A 15,448-nucleotide genomic window follows, 5' to 3' on the forward strand; every position below is an offset into this window, starting at 1 on the left:
AAAATCTGGATCTAATATTAGAAACTTAAACACTAGTCTAAATATATATATTAAAATAAATGGGGCTTGAAGAGAAGATTTTCTATTTTTTTTTTATTTCAACATACTCAAAAAGTAAGTAAAAATGGAGAACTGATTCAATCCTATCACATAAATCAGTTCTTCTAGACCTTTGAGATGCCCAATACTTCTTAAAATATGTAAGTAATAGTTATTTCAGACAACGAGTTCAAGGTTTATTTTTCTTTACTATTCAAGACATAAATATCAGCACGCTTAACTCACTGTTTTGTGAAATTTGCCTCCCAGTGCAAGAAATATTTACAAGGCCCATATTTCTTCTTCTCTGAAGGGAACTTGAACAAAACAAAGCACAGAAAGAAAACATTAATTGAAATTCCCCAGAAAATAAGCAGAACCATCTCATGCAGTTAAACAATTAAAATTTTATACAAACATAGAAACAATAAGTTTTAAATCTCAGGAAATTTTCTGATTTTTTTTAAAGTCACACAACATGTTTTCCTCCCCTTATGACATTAAATACTTCTCTGATCCTAGCAGACATCCCAAATTCAGGCGTATTTTTTGTTCTGAATTGATATTAAAAACATTCAGATTGCATGAAGAATGAAGATCCCAGAGTTTTCCTCAACCTTTTCCTTCCCTTCCCCTTCACAATAAATACCAATGGCTGTATTTAAAAAAGGATGTACCATGAAAATTTACTTTAACATTAAACTCATAAAAGGCCTGAGAACCCAGCCAGAACACGCTCCCAAACACTGAAAAAAAATTGCTGTAAAGTTTAGATTTCCTTAAGAGAATTATTTCCCCGTACAAAGTTTTAAAACCAAGAGGTAAGTAGCATTGCACTGCAACTGCCAGTGACAACTCCTACACATTTTGCACATGGGTAAGAAGGCATCTCCACTCACAGCAGAAAATTTATTTTATTAGTGGCGTGCTGGTCCCACATATTTCAGTAATTTCAAGTACAGTGCAATAGTATTGCTACTATTTATATTTCAGGCCAAGACAGCTTTATTATAAGAACACAGGAAGAAAAAAGTGTGAATTAGAAAATTTCTAATCCACCTTCACTTGTCCAGTGCTCGGTATTACAGGTCTTTTCAGTCAAGCTCTGAATTCTCCCATTAACTTAATTATCAATTTTTCCTCTTACTTTCATTTTCTCTGCTTAAAGTAAGAGTACTGAAGGTTCTTATGCATCCTTATAGTATATTCTGAGGCTTATAAATGCCATGTAAGATCCTTATTGGTTTTCCTAACAGTTTGTGGGTCCTCCATCATTTAAAGCCAAAGGCAATTATCTTCTACTAAAACTATCAATCTCCTAACTTTTGCTTCCCCTTTTAACATATTGAGAAATTTTAGTATTTTAAGATAAGCTACATTTAGCACTTTAGACCTACTGTCTCATGAAGTCCAACTTGAATTACTCCTAACTGCAAAATGATATTTCTTTGTGACAGAAGGCAGGCATTCATGAACCACTATTTCACATAATTTTTACTCCACACCTAAATCTGCCTCAAAAATTTTATTAGATTAAATTCAAGATGGAAGCCACACCTTATAAAGTTACTTGACATTTCAAATGTTATCCAGGTTACATAAGCTAAGTTCCCCAATGATTACTTTATAAAATCCTGGGTTTAGAAAACACAGAGTGAGTTGGGCCAGTAAAAGCGGATCATAGCCTAGTTCCCATATATAATTGCCTACTCTCCTGAGTCATAATTACAATAAATACATAGCAAATACTTAAAAAGTCTGTTTCATCATACATTTTACTAAAATTCATCTAGTTACACCTTTTGAAGCTCCATCAGCAAACTAACTTCATGTGTTTGTGTGCGCTTAATATGCTTAAAAAACACCCAAAACCTAACCTAGTGTATTTCAACACAGATCAGATTTTTTGTTGATAGGTTGGTATCTTTCAAGTGTACTAGCAGCATTAAACTAAATTAAGACAGACAGCTTTGACTTGAAGAGCCTTTAAAATTATGGAGGCTTCCCTTATGTAAAACAGTGAGTCATTTGCTTAGTTTCAGGGTGGATGGATAAATTCACCAGGTAATAAAAAATAAGTGAGCTTAAACAACAAACAAAACAAAAGTCACACACACAAAATAATCCACATTTTTTTTTAAATCCGTATACTTTTCAGAACTTGTGTATTCTTTTCAATCATGCACCTACATTTATGTATACATGGCACAAAATCCTGCTGAAAAAACAACTATAATCTTTTTTCCAGCATTCAAAAGTACACCTCCTTGTCATTTTTGGAAAGCAAATTTCAAACTCATATAAATTAAAAACTATCTATCTGAAGATATAAAATGAATGAAATGAGCTCACTTTGAGTATCTGCTTGAACGATTATGTGTCATAAAAACCCAACAGTGCAAGCTATAAAATGATAATAATTTGTGAATGCTTAATAGAAAAGCAAGCTAGTTGTTGTACAGATTAAATACCCAGATTAAAAGAGAGAAAAATACTGAAGGCATCTGTTGGAGGAAAAAAAATTGAAAAAAAAAATCTTATAACTGTATCAATTCATGACTTTTTCTTAGCCATTTCAGAAAGCAAATACCTCTTCTCTTGAATTCTTTCAATTCAAAAATTGAGTACCTCAACCAAAATTGATGATATTCTTTATTTTGCTCTTTAATGGAAGGTTAACGCAAGCAGTCTGCCAACCACAAACTGTGCACATTTTTCAAAGATACACTAATAATGTAAGTTATCATTCAATGTTGACTTTGTTCCAGCTGTGGTGATTGGGACTCCTTGTTTTCATACATTAAGAGGCACCGGATGCAGCTCAGGCTGCACACACGTCTCTAGCACCCCGTATTACGTATAAACAGGATGAAAGATGCGATGAGGCAGTGACTGGTCTTGCTAAATGCTGAAAGGCTGGAAAGCTAAAACTTTGCACCAAGCTGGTTTATTCAATATACTCCTGTCACCTTGCAAAAATGTGAGGGAAGGAGGTCAGTGCAAGCAGTCAGTGCCTCAAAGTCTTGACTTGGCATTCATCTGCTGAGTGTTTTAAATGAAAGAAGCTTTTGTTTCCAAACTCATTCAAGACATGTTTTCTTTTCTATCTATCTCAAGACCTAACCCTCCCATAATGCAAACACATCAAAACTGCTCTAGCATGCTGTGTTAAAGCTTTGGGGTTCATAGACTGCTAGCAGAGGTAAAGTAATAATGACACCTTCCCACAGGAAAAGAGAGGGAGCAGCTTCTCTTTTCTAAAAAATTTATTTTGTGTGGCAGAACACAGCAGAGATACACAGCAACACCAGCATGGCACCTCATTAGCAATCTTGAGCACTTCTATGCTAAGAAATGGAGTCTAAAGGATATCAGCACCAAGCAAGAAATTCCAACTACAGCATCTGCCAACTGCAGAAAACAAATGGTGCCTGCTCATCCAAGCACCATTATCTATTTTACTTATTTATATCTCCCCCCATAATCAGGATATTACTCTGAATTTTGGTCTAGCTTTTCTTCTTTCTCTTAAGGAATAAGAACAACTCCACTACTGCACAACAAGTAACAAAGATGGGTGCCAAGAAAACATCTAAAAAATTATGTAATTCATCAGTCTGAAATTTTATCTGCATATTATTCTGTAAAAAAATCAGATCTACCATGTTATAAATCTGCTTCAGCTTTTTGTTTGAACAAATTCCTTCCCAGAATAATGCAAGGGTAACTATTTCACAGCAGAGTGACTGTTAGTTGACATTATCCAAAGTATCCAAAGCATCTAAAACTATTTCAAAACTAATTATGTTTAATCTTGTCCTAAAGACACATTTGTGTTTCGTTCCATCCATTGCAATACTTTCATTATTTTGTATTTTTCACTTTGTGGTTTTAAACACCTTTTGACCAACTTAACAATTCTCCAACAAGAGAGAGCACATAGTGATACAATAAGGAAAAGTACACATTAAAATAATCTCTCATAACTACACATCAATACTGAGCAACAAAAACCAGTACTAAAACCCGCACAATAACCCAACTATTTATAAAAAAAGTGTAATTGTCACTTTTTTCTTTTTTTTTCCTTTTTTTTTTTAATTCTGCACCCCCTCAATGTTACAGTGCTGCCACACTGTAGGGCCAAATTCAAAAAAAAAGAAATAAACCTAAAGTATTTTCAACTTCTAAAATGCTATGGTGTCTTTCCAGATGCCAGCATGCTTTGTGACAGGCAAGAGTCAGGAGCAGAAGAGAAGCACAGGGAAGCAGATAAAATTGGAAGGGAGGTAAGTGCATTATTAGTAATAAAAAATGACACGGTTACAGCTCTACTATGGGGCACAAGGAGACCCACTGTAAGAACTTTTTGTGCTAAAGGTACACAGGAGGCAATGAGAAAAGTATTCCGTGCATAAAAATTTAATGACTTATATCCATGAATGACTAGAAGGAAATGCTGAGCTTCCCAGATTTCAGCAGGATTTCTCTGCCTCTATGGTACAGCTTTTATACAATGCAGTAAGGATGAAACCAGCATCTGTCAATAAGGCCAGTTTGAGGCTGTTTGCCGATGCAATTCTGTGACAAAGATACAATCTTTCCTGAGGTTAAAGATGTTTGCACAATGCCATTTTAAAGTTCTCTGTATTAGTATTAGTTCTCTGCCCCTATGAAAAGGTGGTCAGAAAGGTTATCAAGAGAGTTTCTGCCATGTTTAAGTTCTGCTGTGAAATTCTTGCTTAGCCTCGATCTTTGGCAGACAGACTGGTCCCTCAGGACTTCCATATTATTACAACTAGAGCATTAAGACCAAAAACGATACTGGATCTCACAAGCCAAAATGGTGAGTAATGAAGTTAGTGACCCAGTCACTCACTAACAGACTGGGAATTGGAGGATTTACTCCAGCGGTGGGAAGACTACTATATATTGTCTCAACTGGATGACTGTTTCTCAAAATCAGCAAGAATATAATAATCTTTTAGTATGTAGTTATGTTTTAGGTTAAGAATCCCATTTTGTCTCCGCATGAATAGCTTTATTACATGAAGTAGGTATAACCATTCTACAAAAGCTAACATAAATCTGTGCCTCACTGGAGCAGTATACCTTACTGGATAGGTATACTTAATTTTCAATGAGGACATTTTTTTTGTCATTTAGAAGACACCAATGAAGTAGTTTTTAAGGCACACCAAAAAGAAAACAATCACTAATTGTTGCAAAGAAACTCTGCCTCTCCACCTGTTCAAACAACTGCATTACAAGATTAATTTTGACATTGCTCAGTAATCTAAAAACTAATAAATGCTGGGAAATCCCTGCATTTAGAGCATGTATAAACTTGATGATGCTTCTAACTGCTGAGATATGCAGATGAAAAACTCAAGATAAATAAAAAACATTCTTAGACATGTCCCCTCCAGGCACAGCTTGTGGTTCAAAGAAAAATTGAAAAAAAAAAATGCAACCTCATGATCTGGATACAGTTACACCAAAAAAAAACTTTGCATATGCCTCTGCATCAATTTTTCTTCTGTTTAAGACACTTAGCCAGCATGACAACTAAAACTTACTTAATAGATCCAACTATATTACAAATTAACCTGTGTGGAGGTATTTTTTTGCTTAAAGACTGCAATATTGTATTGTGATTGACTACATATTAAATGCCTATTATTTTTAACATTCCAACAATTATATCTTTGTCAAGATAGGTCTTGAATTAAGTCCCAACAGCAGATATTTTTCTTAACATGCTATCATATTTTTCCAAGACAAGCTATAACAACTAATGCTTATTCAAGAAATAAGTGCCACTCAGTGATTTCTCATTTCAAATTATGAACTCAACCATTCTGAAGGAAGAAAAAGACACAGTCACATCACCTGAATACTCAGAAACAAATTAAAAGATGGCATAAACTCTGAAAAACCATCCACAGCTATCGTCTTCTTTTTTCCTCCTTTTTCCACTGTTGTTTTCCCCCGCTGGAATGTCTCAGAAATATTTCTATCGTAGAAACATCATTAAAAGCTAAGGTTTTGTTGTTATGAGACCACCAGCAAAAGCCAACACATAATATGAATAAATGGTTGCCTTCATTCTCCGAAGTTAACAATCAAATGACTATCAGTTCAGAAATTAACCCAAAAGCCATCTTGAAGTTCTTGCTTATGTTTTATAGTTTATAAGAGTTATACCTAAATCAATAAAGATTGCTTTATCTGTGAATATGTAGATGCAGAGAAAATTGAGGAGGTTATAAGGACACACTGTTCTAAAATTTCCCTTTACACTCTCATTTTTGTTTTAGAAGTACATTGAAGCTTAATCCTTCTTCACTTAATTCGGCAACATTCATATCAAATCCAGTGTATTTACAGTGCATATTTAAAAAATTCACACAAAAAAAAAAATAGACATAAGGAAATAAAACTCAAGAAACCCCAAACTGTAAGTTCTACCAAGATAGTAATTTCTCATTAGTACTGAAGAGCAATTACCTTGATGAAGGTTGAACTTTACTTGACTCGGGAATTTCTGGTACAGGTCGATGCCTTAAGATAAAAGATCGGGTTGCTCTTGGAAATACTTTCATGCAGTTCAGCGTACAGGAATCATATAAGTCATTGTCTATCATTTTTCCTTTAAACTTATAGAATGGGGAACCTGGTTTTCTATTAGATAAATCACCCTCATCTGCAAACCTCTGCTGTTTGTTTTCCTTGCATTTTGTCTCACATGAACGAACAAATGAAGGAGGATCACGGAACACCAAAGGGCCAATCAAGGGCTCATCAGCTTGGTATGCAGCAGCTTCTGTCAGTGATGCATCCTGCTGATTATTCATGTTAGGATTTCTATTTTGACTGACAGCTTTTAGTATGCTGTCTGAATTCTGGTATAAACTAGAAAAATCCAAATCTGTAAAGTTATCATCATTTGTCTCCATTGAGTTTTGCTCTGCAAGTTCAAACTTTTCCTTATTGATGTAAGATTTTTTAAGGAGTTGTTCTGATGATGTTACAGATTTCAAGCCAGTCTGATCTACACCTGAATTGCTTACAGGAGACTCCTGATCAGATGATGAATATTGCTTCTCTTCCAAACCTTTCAAGTCTTTGAGTTTTAAATTTTCATGGAAAAAAGAATTTCCTTGCATTTCCAAAAGATTGTCTAACTGCTTAAGAATTCTTCTGCGATGTCCTGTAGGCAACACTCCCATTTGCTGAAGCACACTGTTATTGATTCCCACGCAATCTGTCACTGTGGTGTAGCCATATTTTTTAAAGTTAGGAAGATATTGTGCAAGGTTAATGGTGACCAAAAATTCTTCAATATCAGAGCCATTGCCTGTGGATGACATGACTTCATTCCATATATTGCCCCACACAGTCAAGTAGAAATAGTCAGGTTGCATGCATGTTCACTAGCAAGAAAACTCTTGAATTTGGTGTCCACCAGCAAGCAGAAAATATTTGTTTCCTCACAACAACTCTTCAAGTTTCTTCAGTTCAAACTGATGTTTTTTTAAAGACTGCAAACATACGGAAAAGAAAAAGGACATTAAAAACAATTCTCACCTGAACCTCAGAATTACCTTGAATAAAATTGTGAAAGACTCCTGTCAGATGAACATTAATATTTTTAATTGTTTGTATACACTAATTTCAACAAGGGTAAACCCATCCTTTTATCTTAGCCTATATAAAGAAAATAGCAAAATCAAAGTCTAAGCACAAGTAATACAGACTTAAAACACATATTCCTAGTAGTTAAACATTAAGATGAACAGTTAAAGAGATGAATCACTTACCTACACACACACTCCTATTACACAGTACTTGGCTATCAGGGAGAGTTATCCAAGACCATAGCTGGAGCCTAAAACTTTCCTATTTCCACACTAATCCAAATTAATTATGGAATAGGGCTTCTACTCCCTTGTCTTCCAATATCAAAATCCTTTTAACATAAAAACACACTGCAATGGAACAAAGGAAAAATGACCACCTAGAGCATTCCATGTGAACTGCGCATTCAAGCCCTCTCCAACTGAGAATCCAACTGAACAAGTACAATCCTCAATAACATGGTTTTCAACAGCAGAGCCAGCCCTTCAAACAAACTGTCGGCAGGAATACAGGAAACAGGTAACCACCAGCATCTCAACTCTGCCAAGGAAGCTTTCCCTTGGCCACAAAGAGAACAGGCATGACCCCATTGGCAGGTTCTGGCTGTTCATGAGTTTTTCCTTAGTATTTTCCAACTCAGCTCTTACACTGCAGATTTCATCTGTTTGAATTATTCTTTCTTTCAGGGCCATATCTAAATTCACAATTTACAAAATCCAGATGCTACTGTTCTGAAGGTGTTTGAAACAACCCGAAATAATATTTCTTCAAAGAAGGTTTAAGATCAGCAATACTCAACAGGTTTTTCACCTCTCTCTTTCTGTATAAAGAGTAATTTGGCCTTGGGGAAATCTGCTGACTGTAACAGCTGTCCTGGCATGCAGGTACTAGCCTTAAGCAGCCTGGAAAAGAAAGAACAGCTTCAGTGGAAGAGCATTAAGATTTAAGTAGCATTTAGAAAGAGGAGAAATGTTAAGACCAGAATTTGTCTTTGGTAGCAGGCATCAATATCTAATTCTTCAAAGTATTTCGCGACAAAAAATGCAGAACTTATGATCTAGAATTTAACCTTAAAGCATTGCCTACATTTTTACTGTACCAATTGCTATAAATGTTCTTTTATTTAAAATAAATAATTGGATTCTCTCTAGTCTTCAGCTTCATTTTTCTGGATATATTTTTATCAGCTTCGATCACTACCCACAATTCTCAGAAGTGACTTATCTTGAATAATAAATTGATACAATTAAAACCTTTTAGACAGACAACTCTATAGGTCAATCAGATATCAGCCTCTCAAGAGAGATTAACTTCATTACAGAGTTAACCTTCAATTAAAGATTCCCAGGTCATTTAAATTCAAAAAGCCTTGGATTGATCTGAACAGATTAACAATCCACTTTTGTATTTGCCTTTTTCCCATCCTAACCTGCATGCTTATATAAACTTCCATCATTCCTTTAAAAATTTGAAAACTCAGCATTTCCTCAAAATTTTCATGGCAGCCTCTAGTCATAAGGGACAAAATTCAACAGTATGGCCTCCCCCCATCTCTAAACTCTGAAAAATGTAAATGTATATCCTCTTAACTAGATGAGTATATATTCTCAGATTCTGAGTACAGAATGAATAAAAAAATAGTACAGAAATTAATTATCAAGAAAAAAAAATATCAGACAGGTACTGTGTGGGACAGAAAATAGTCCTTCAGATAACCAGTAATTAAAAAACACAATCAAACAGACTACAAACAAAAGGGGGGAAAAAAAGAAAAAACCAAACAAAAACACAAAAAAACAACAACCAAAGCACACACATATTCAAGTATATAAAATCCCTATAGCACTAGCATATCAGTCTAAGGCATGTAAAGTTGCAGTTGCAGCTGGTTATGTCAGCCATTTCCACCTTCCTTGACAGTTCTGGGTTTCATGATCGCATTTGGCTACTTTCCCCCTAAGGTGTTAGTGTTCATTTTCAGACAGTAGCATCTTCTCAATCCCTCCATCTTTCATAATAACAAAAAGTGCATCTGGGAGACTAGCTTTAGCTATATATTTATAAATAAGTATATATCTGTTATAGATAAACAAAAATATTTATATCCACATTCTCTCCTCTCTATCGTAATACTGTTTTTTCTACATGCAATAGCTTTGCCTACACCTTATTCCAGAACACCTGCAGTGTTGTTACTTCAGGAACTCAAATAGCCATGTGCTATCAGCTGTTTGGACTCCAACCCATCTTTGTATAAACCACATACCAATGCTAAGGGATACCTAGCAGAGAACAAGCTGTGTCCAAATCTGTAAGAATGATTACGTTTTACTGTGTATTTTATGAACAAAGCATGTAGCAGAGGAAGGAAGGAACTGCTTGCTGAGAAGACATTTTGACCACAAAATGCCAACAGCGATGCAAGATAAAGCCCAAGCTACTTTCTGTTTCTGTAGTTGTCTGTGGCAGAAGCTATCAGTGCATCCATCAAGATTTCTGAAGACATGCTATAGATCTGGCCTAGCTATGCCACTGGTTAAATCTCCATTCTCGGCCTGTTGTCTCTGCCCACTTAGGCGTAGAATGGCCTTGGGACAGCCCACGCTCCAAAGGACGAGCTCACTCTTCAGATTTTTTGGTCTTCAATATTGTTTATTATTTCTTATCTACAAAGTCGTCTCCCAGCCTGACAGAGGTCTGACCAGCAAGACAGCCATGGGCACACTGACCTCCCACTGGGCGGTCATCTATTTTTATACTAAAAACTACGTATAAGATATTCACCTTTACCTTCCAATACCTTTTACCCTTATTAACAAGTGCACATATAATGTGAACCAATCCCAAAGTGCCAACATCATCACCAAAGATGGATGACAAGAAGAAGAAGAGAAGGACAAAGCACACCCTAATTCCTCCATCTTGTCTCCTAAAAACTCCCCTGTACCAAAATCCCAAAACCTGTATTTTCACCCTGTGAATAATCAATTCCTTCACCACTTATCCCCAAGTGATCCTCTTGCCCTCATACAGGTGGCACATCCCGTGCAGGGTCAAAATCCAACCACTTCTGGCAACATTCCAGGATTTCTGAGCCCCCCAAGGGTTGTCTTGGCAACTCTGGACATCAGGAGTGATGTGCTGAGTTCCCACAGTTAAATACCACTAAGATTACATATTATTTTGTGGGCCTAAGAAAAGGGTTATACTGACAACCGGTTTGATTTCACTACTTACACAAAGATTAATGTAACAAACAGCTAAACAAATCTGCACACACTGGTGTTTCACAGGCCAGAACATAAATATGTAATCATTTCTTAAAACATTTTATAAGGTTTGAACTCAAGAATGCAGAACTCAAGGACCCCCTTATTGAATACATTACTCTATTTTGATATGATTGGTATCAATTTAAAAAAAAACAAACAATCTCCTCCTTTGGTTTGATTGCAAAGTAATTTATAATAAACCCTAAAGAATGTACAGTATTAGAAATGGAGTGGCATATACACAATCGTACAAATACATTCATTCTCTTTCACATCCATATTTATACCAACACAAATTCAGCATTTGTAAACAACATTAGTGCACATGGCTGCATACACTCCATAAAACAAATCTTCTCTCAGAAACAAGGCAAAACAGATTTTTCCTACTTATAAATAAATAGAAAAAAAAAATCAACCCAAAAAAACAAACAAAACAAATGCAAGGGGAAACTGAACTTGCTTAAATAAAATTGATTCTTGTAATATATTAAGTAGCGTAAGACAAAAATCACCATTCTCAACGTGGTTACTAAAAATAGGAAAATGCTATAATGGCCATTAAAAAAAAAAAGAAAAACATCAAACTTCTTGGAAGACACCTGACTATTCCATTTTATCAAAACAGGGACAAAACACCTAAACGGCTAAGTGAAAAAAAGTAACACCAGGAAAATCATTTGGGCTTTTCTTCTAAGTAAAAAGTTTCAGCAGCAGATGAATTGCAATGTGTGTCGCACATCTTAAGCCTTTTGCAGAATCATACAACTTTCTTTCACAGATGTTTTTCACACTTACGTACAAACTGATTGTTAATTTCTTCCTTTCCCCATCTTATGGAACAGACTTAAACAAGGAGTGGCAAAAAAACTCAAGAGTGGCCTAACAGGTCTTTTCTTTTACTAAAACTGACAGCTGAATAGCTATCAAATAAAAATGGCATTTCTAATTCTCAGAACCCTTCCTCACATGGAGGGTAAGCACCTGTGTCTCTAGCATTCTGGAAAGCTCTATCTACTAATTTTAAAATTCTTTAATTCTGATTTTTCAAGTTGAAAAGTCTTGACAACAAAATTGCCTGGGAGATAGATCTTTGTTGAGGCAAGCAAGCAACTAAAATTTTAATAATTAAATGTGTGAACAGTAGGTTATAGGTGAACACAGAAACACTCAAGTGGGACTAGTCTTTTTTTCCTTTTCTTAATATCAATACAGACACAAGCCTGAAGAAACTGTCAAACCTCTAAAAGTACATGGCAATATAATCACACTGTGAGAAATCAGTTCAACAGACACAAGCAAGTTCAGGCTTGCTCCCAACTTCTGCTAAACAACATAGTAGATGAAGATCCTAATAAATACATTTAAAAAAAGAAATCACAAAAAAAAAAAAAAAAGCCCCAACAAACAGTGCAACAGGTCTTACCATGGAGCGGAACAAAATGTGCAAGTGCTAAATTTCATCTTCGCGTTGCAATTGGCTCCACAAAAACTGACAAGATTAACATAGAAAACATTGTAGATTAAAGGTCTTTCCCAAAACCGACATTATACAATCAGCATATAGATTGCTTAAAAAAAAAATACTGATTGCAGCAATTGCGATAGAGCTACTGCCTCTACCAATACAAGGAAGTTACTAAGCATAGGTCAACCTAGAGGATAATTACAAAATAACTTTAATCGCATCCTCTGTCAAACTGTTTCTTTGTCTTTCTTTTCTTGTTTTAATTTCAGAGCACTTGCCTTCTAGAAATAGGTTCAGCAACTTTCGTTACCTCGGAGTCAAACCTCATACTGCAAGAAATTCCAGTGGAACAACTTGCAGAGTCGCTGGAGTAAGGAACGGCATGCCATGAATAAGCAAACTCGGGGTGAAATTGGAACTTTGGGAAGTTGCAGTGGGAACACTAGGGTGCTGTACCCTTCATTCGTATTCTCCATCCATACATACTACAGCTTCTTTGACTTTAAGTTTTCTGATAAAACTTGCAGGTATATAACGGCAGCTAACATGAGGTCTACTCACGTCTGCCTTCAGAAAAACGATTCATAGAGTCAATAAACACACTACACTAAAGCTCTGCTCTTTAGCATGACATTTACATACAAATAGTTGAAACAATTGAAGGTACAAAGAAAACAGAGAGCAATACACGCCTTATTTTCTACCTGCCTACAACTACTTCCATTCCGATCCCAGCTTCAGTACGTGTCGCTCATGTGGGACATGCTCCGTCCCAGACACCGGGCACGCTCCGGCAGCTTTCCAGGGCGGGCGCAGCAGCAGCAGCAGCGCGGGGCTCGCTGCCGGCGGCCCCGGAGCGGCAGCATCACTCCCGGCAGCGGCCGGCCCGGCAGCGGCCAGAGCCCGCCCAAACCCCGCACCCGCCGACCCCGCCTTACCTCCGCCAAAAGCCAGCAGCCCACAGGCACAGGGAGGCAGAAGAAGGAAGCGCAGGGCTTTAGAGTCCTTCAGCTTTCAGTTCTCCCTCCGGCTCTCCGCTCGCTCACTTTCTTGCTGGCTTTCTCTCCTTCCTTCCTGCCTGGCTGGCTCCACACCCCACCCCACCCCCGCGCTGCTCCCCGGCAGGCCGCGCCCGCGAAGCTCCTTCCCTCCCTCCGTCCCTCCCTGCGTCCCTCCCTGCCGCAGGAGGGGCCGCACCTGGGCGCGGCGGCGGGGCCCGCCGCCCTCCGCGACCGGCTCCGGGCGTTCTGGCCGGGCCGCATATTTCCGGAGGAGTCACTCTGAAACCCGCAGGCAGGCTTCGGCCCCGGGGTGCTGTGTGTCCCGGCGCATCGCTTCACAGGCCTCCCGTGCTGCCCAGCCCGGGCCGGGCAGGCGGCGAGTGTCCCTTCCCGGCCCGGGCAGTGAGCGAAGGGCGGGCCGGCGCCACCTCTGTCACCGCGCGGAGCCGCGCTGAGGGCCAGCGCTCCGGCTGCTGCGTGCAAGCAGGACAGCCTGCCAGTAGTGACACAGCTGCGAGCACTTGCTGGGGGGGAAAAATAAAAAACCAACCAAAAAAAAAACCCACAAAACAAACCCTAAAGGTGCTAAGCTTGCAGTAATTTCCAGGAATTCCCCAATTCTTGGAACTCACCCAGTCTGTGAAAAACTGTCACTTAGATGAAACCAGCATTTTATTACACTGAGTGATACAGAAAGTACTTTAATGTAGTTCATTGGCGAGCATACACATCCTCTTGACACTTTAATTGACACTTCAGTTCTCGTCTTGTCTAAATCCAAGGAGGTTTCAGAGGGTTTGCAGTGTTGCAGCTGAAGTCTGAAGTCTGCTGCTCACCCTACCAAAGCAAAACAGAAGCAAAGATATACAGAGATAAAGAGGCCAATTATACAGGTGCTAATTTAGGAACAAGTAAACCTGGGTTCTTTAAAAGACTGCTTCCTACACACTAAATACAGCCTTACTAGTAGGGGGACTGTTGAAAACTGTTGGTGCTATGGTACTAAAGTGAGGTTTCAGGATCACAATTTTGAATGCAAATAACTTTTTCACTCTCCAGAACTTCCAGATTAGAAGTTTGCATTTCAGTATTACAGCACCAATCCCACCAGTGCCCAAGCACTTTTAAACATCCAGCTGCAAGTGCTAATTATTAGATACGTAATTATCTGTGTACAAAAAATAAATAAATAACCCAGTTAATTTTACCTCCTACATTTTTAATATGCAAGAAATTTTTGGATTTGCCTTTTTTAACAATCAAAAGAAATTTATTGTGATCATGCTTGTCCTTTTATTAATGCTTTTGCAGCATCTATCTCAGACAAGGAATTGTCATTCCCAATTATTTGCTAAGGGGTTGATATGTTTCCAAACCATAGATGTGCACAGATGTGATTCAGGTAAGTATACTAACACCCTTTTTTGTCATAGCCTTTCTGGATTGTAACCTAATGACTCACAGAGTCATCTGATCACAAATTTGCCTAACATTTCCAGCTAAGCCTAGCTTCCTTTTAGAACAGTAGGAATGCCAATGAACACTGACTTTGAAAAGGAATTTTAACCACAGTAACTTAAACTATTTGAAAGAGTCAGGCCCTGTAAACAACAAAAGATTGGCCTCCTTTGCAAGGCTTACCTCACCATGCAAAAATTCAGTTAATTAGCAGTTTGTGGTGGGCTAGAATTTCTTTCTCCTCAAGTCTAAGGGTATGGTCATTGATTAGTACCCTTGAGCTCATCTCTCTTCTCTGTCAAGAAGTTCTCAAGTCCTTCCATAAAGCCCACTTATCTTCCTCTTCCAGGGACCCATGTGATTTACCCATGTCACTGGGCCAGTGGCAGAGACTATAGATATCAGTCTGCTCAGCATTTGTCTTTAAAAATTGGGTGTCGGAGTCTTACATGGAACTTACTGGAAGAGATTGCCCTCAGCACATTTATTTATACCTGTATAGTAGTGGTATCTTCCCTCAGAGCTCAGCATGACTCTGCACCCTGACACACTGCGTCTCAGCCAGAGTT

The 15,448-nt window shown here is 37.8% G+C and overlaps 1 protein-coding gene across 1 annotated transcript in view; it reads right to left on the minus strand.

The window, feature by feature from the left end:
• Nucleotides 1–13,909, minus strand: part of ARAP2 (ArfGAP with RhoGAP domain, ankyrin repeat and PH domain 2) — a 124,606-nt gene extending 110,697 nt beyond the window's left edge. The window contains exons 1-4 of the mRNA XM_074541838.1: nucleotides 13,618–13,909; nucleotides 12,379–12,444; nucleotides 6,550–7,583; nucleotides 286–356 (exon numbers count right to left, since the gene is read on the minus strand). Of these exons, the coding sequence (XP_074397939.1) occupies nucleotides 286–356; nucleotides 6,550–7,466 (988 nt within the window). The 5' untranslated portion in view covers nucleotides 7,467–7,583; nucleotides 12,379–12,444; nucleotides 13,618–13,909. The remainder of the gene's footprint in view (nucleotides 1–285; nucleotides 357–6,549; nucleotides 7,584–12,378; nucleotides 12,445–13,617) is intronic.
• Between the last annotated feature and the right edge of the window lie 1,539 nt (nucleotides 13,910–15,448).

The sequence above is a fragment of the Zonotrichia albicollis genome, chromosome 5 (genome assembly GCF_047830755.1).
Source record: "Zonotrichia albicollis isolate bZonAlb1 chromosome 5, bZonAlb1.hap1, whole genome shotgun sequence".
In the NCBI taxonomy this organism is placed as follows: Eukaryota; Metazoa; Chordata; class Aves; order Passeriformes; family Passerellidae; genus Zonotrichia; species Zonotrichia albicollis.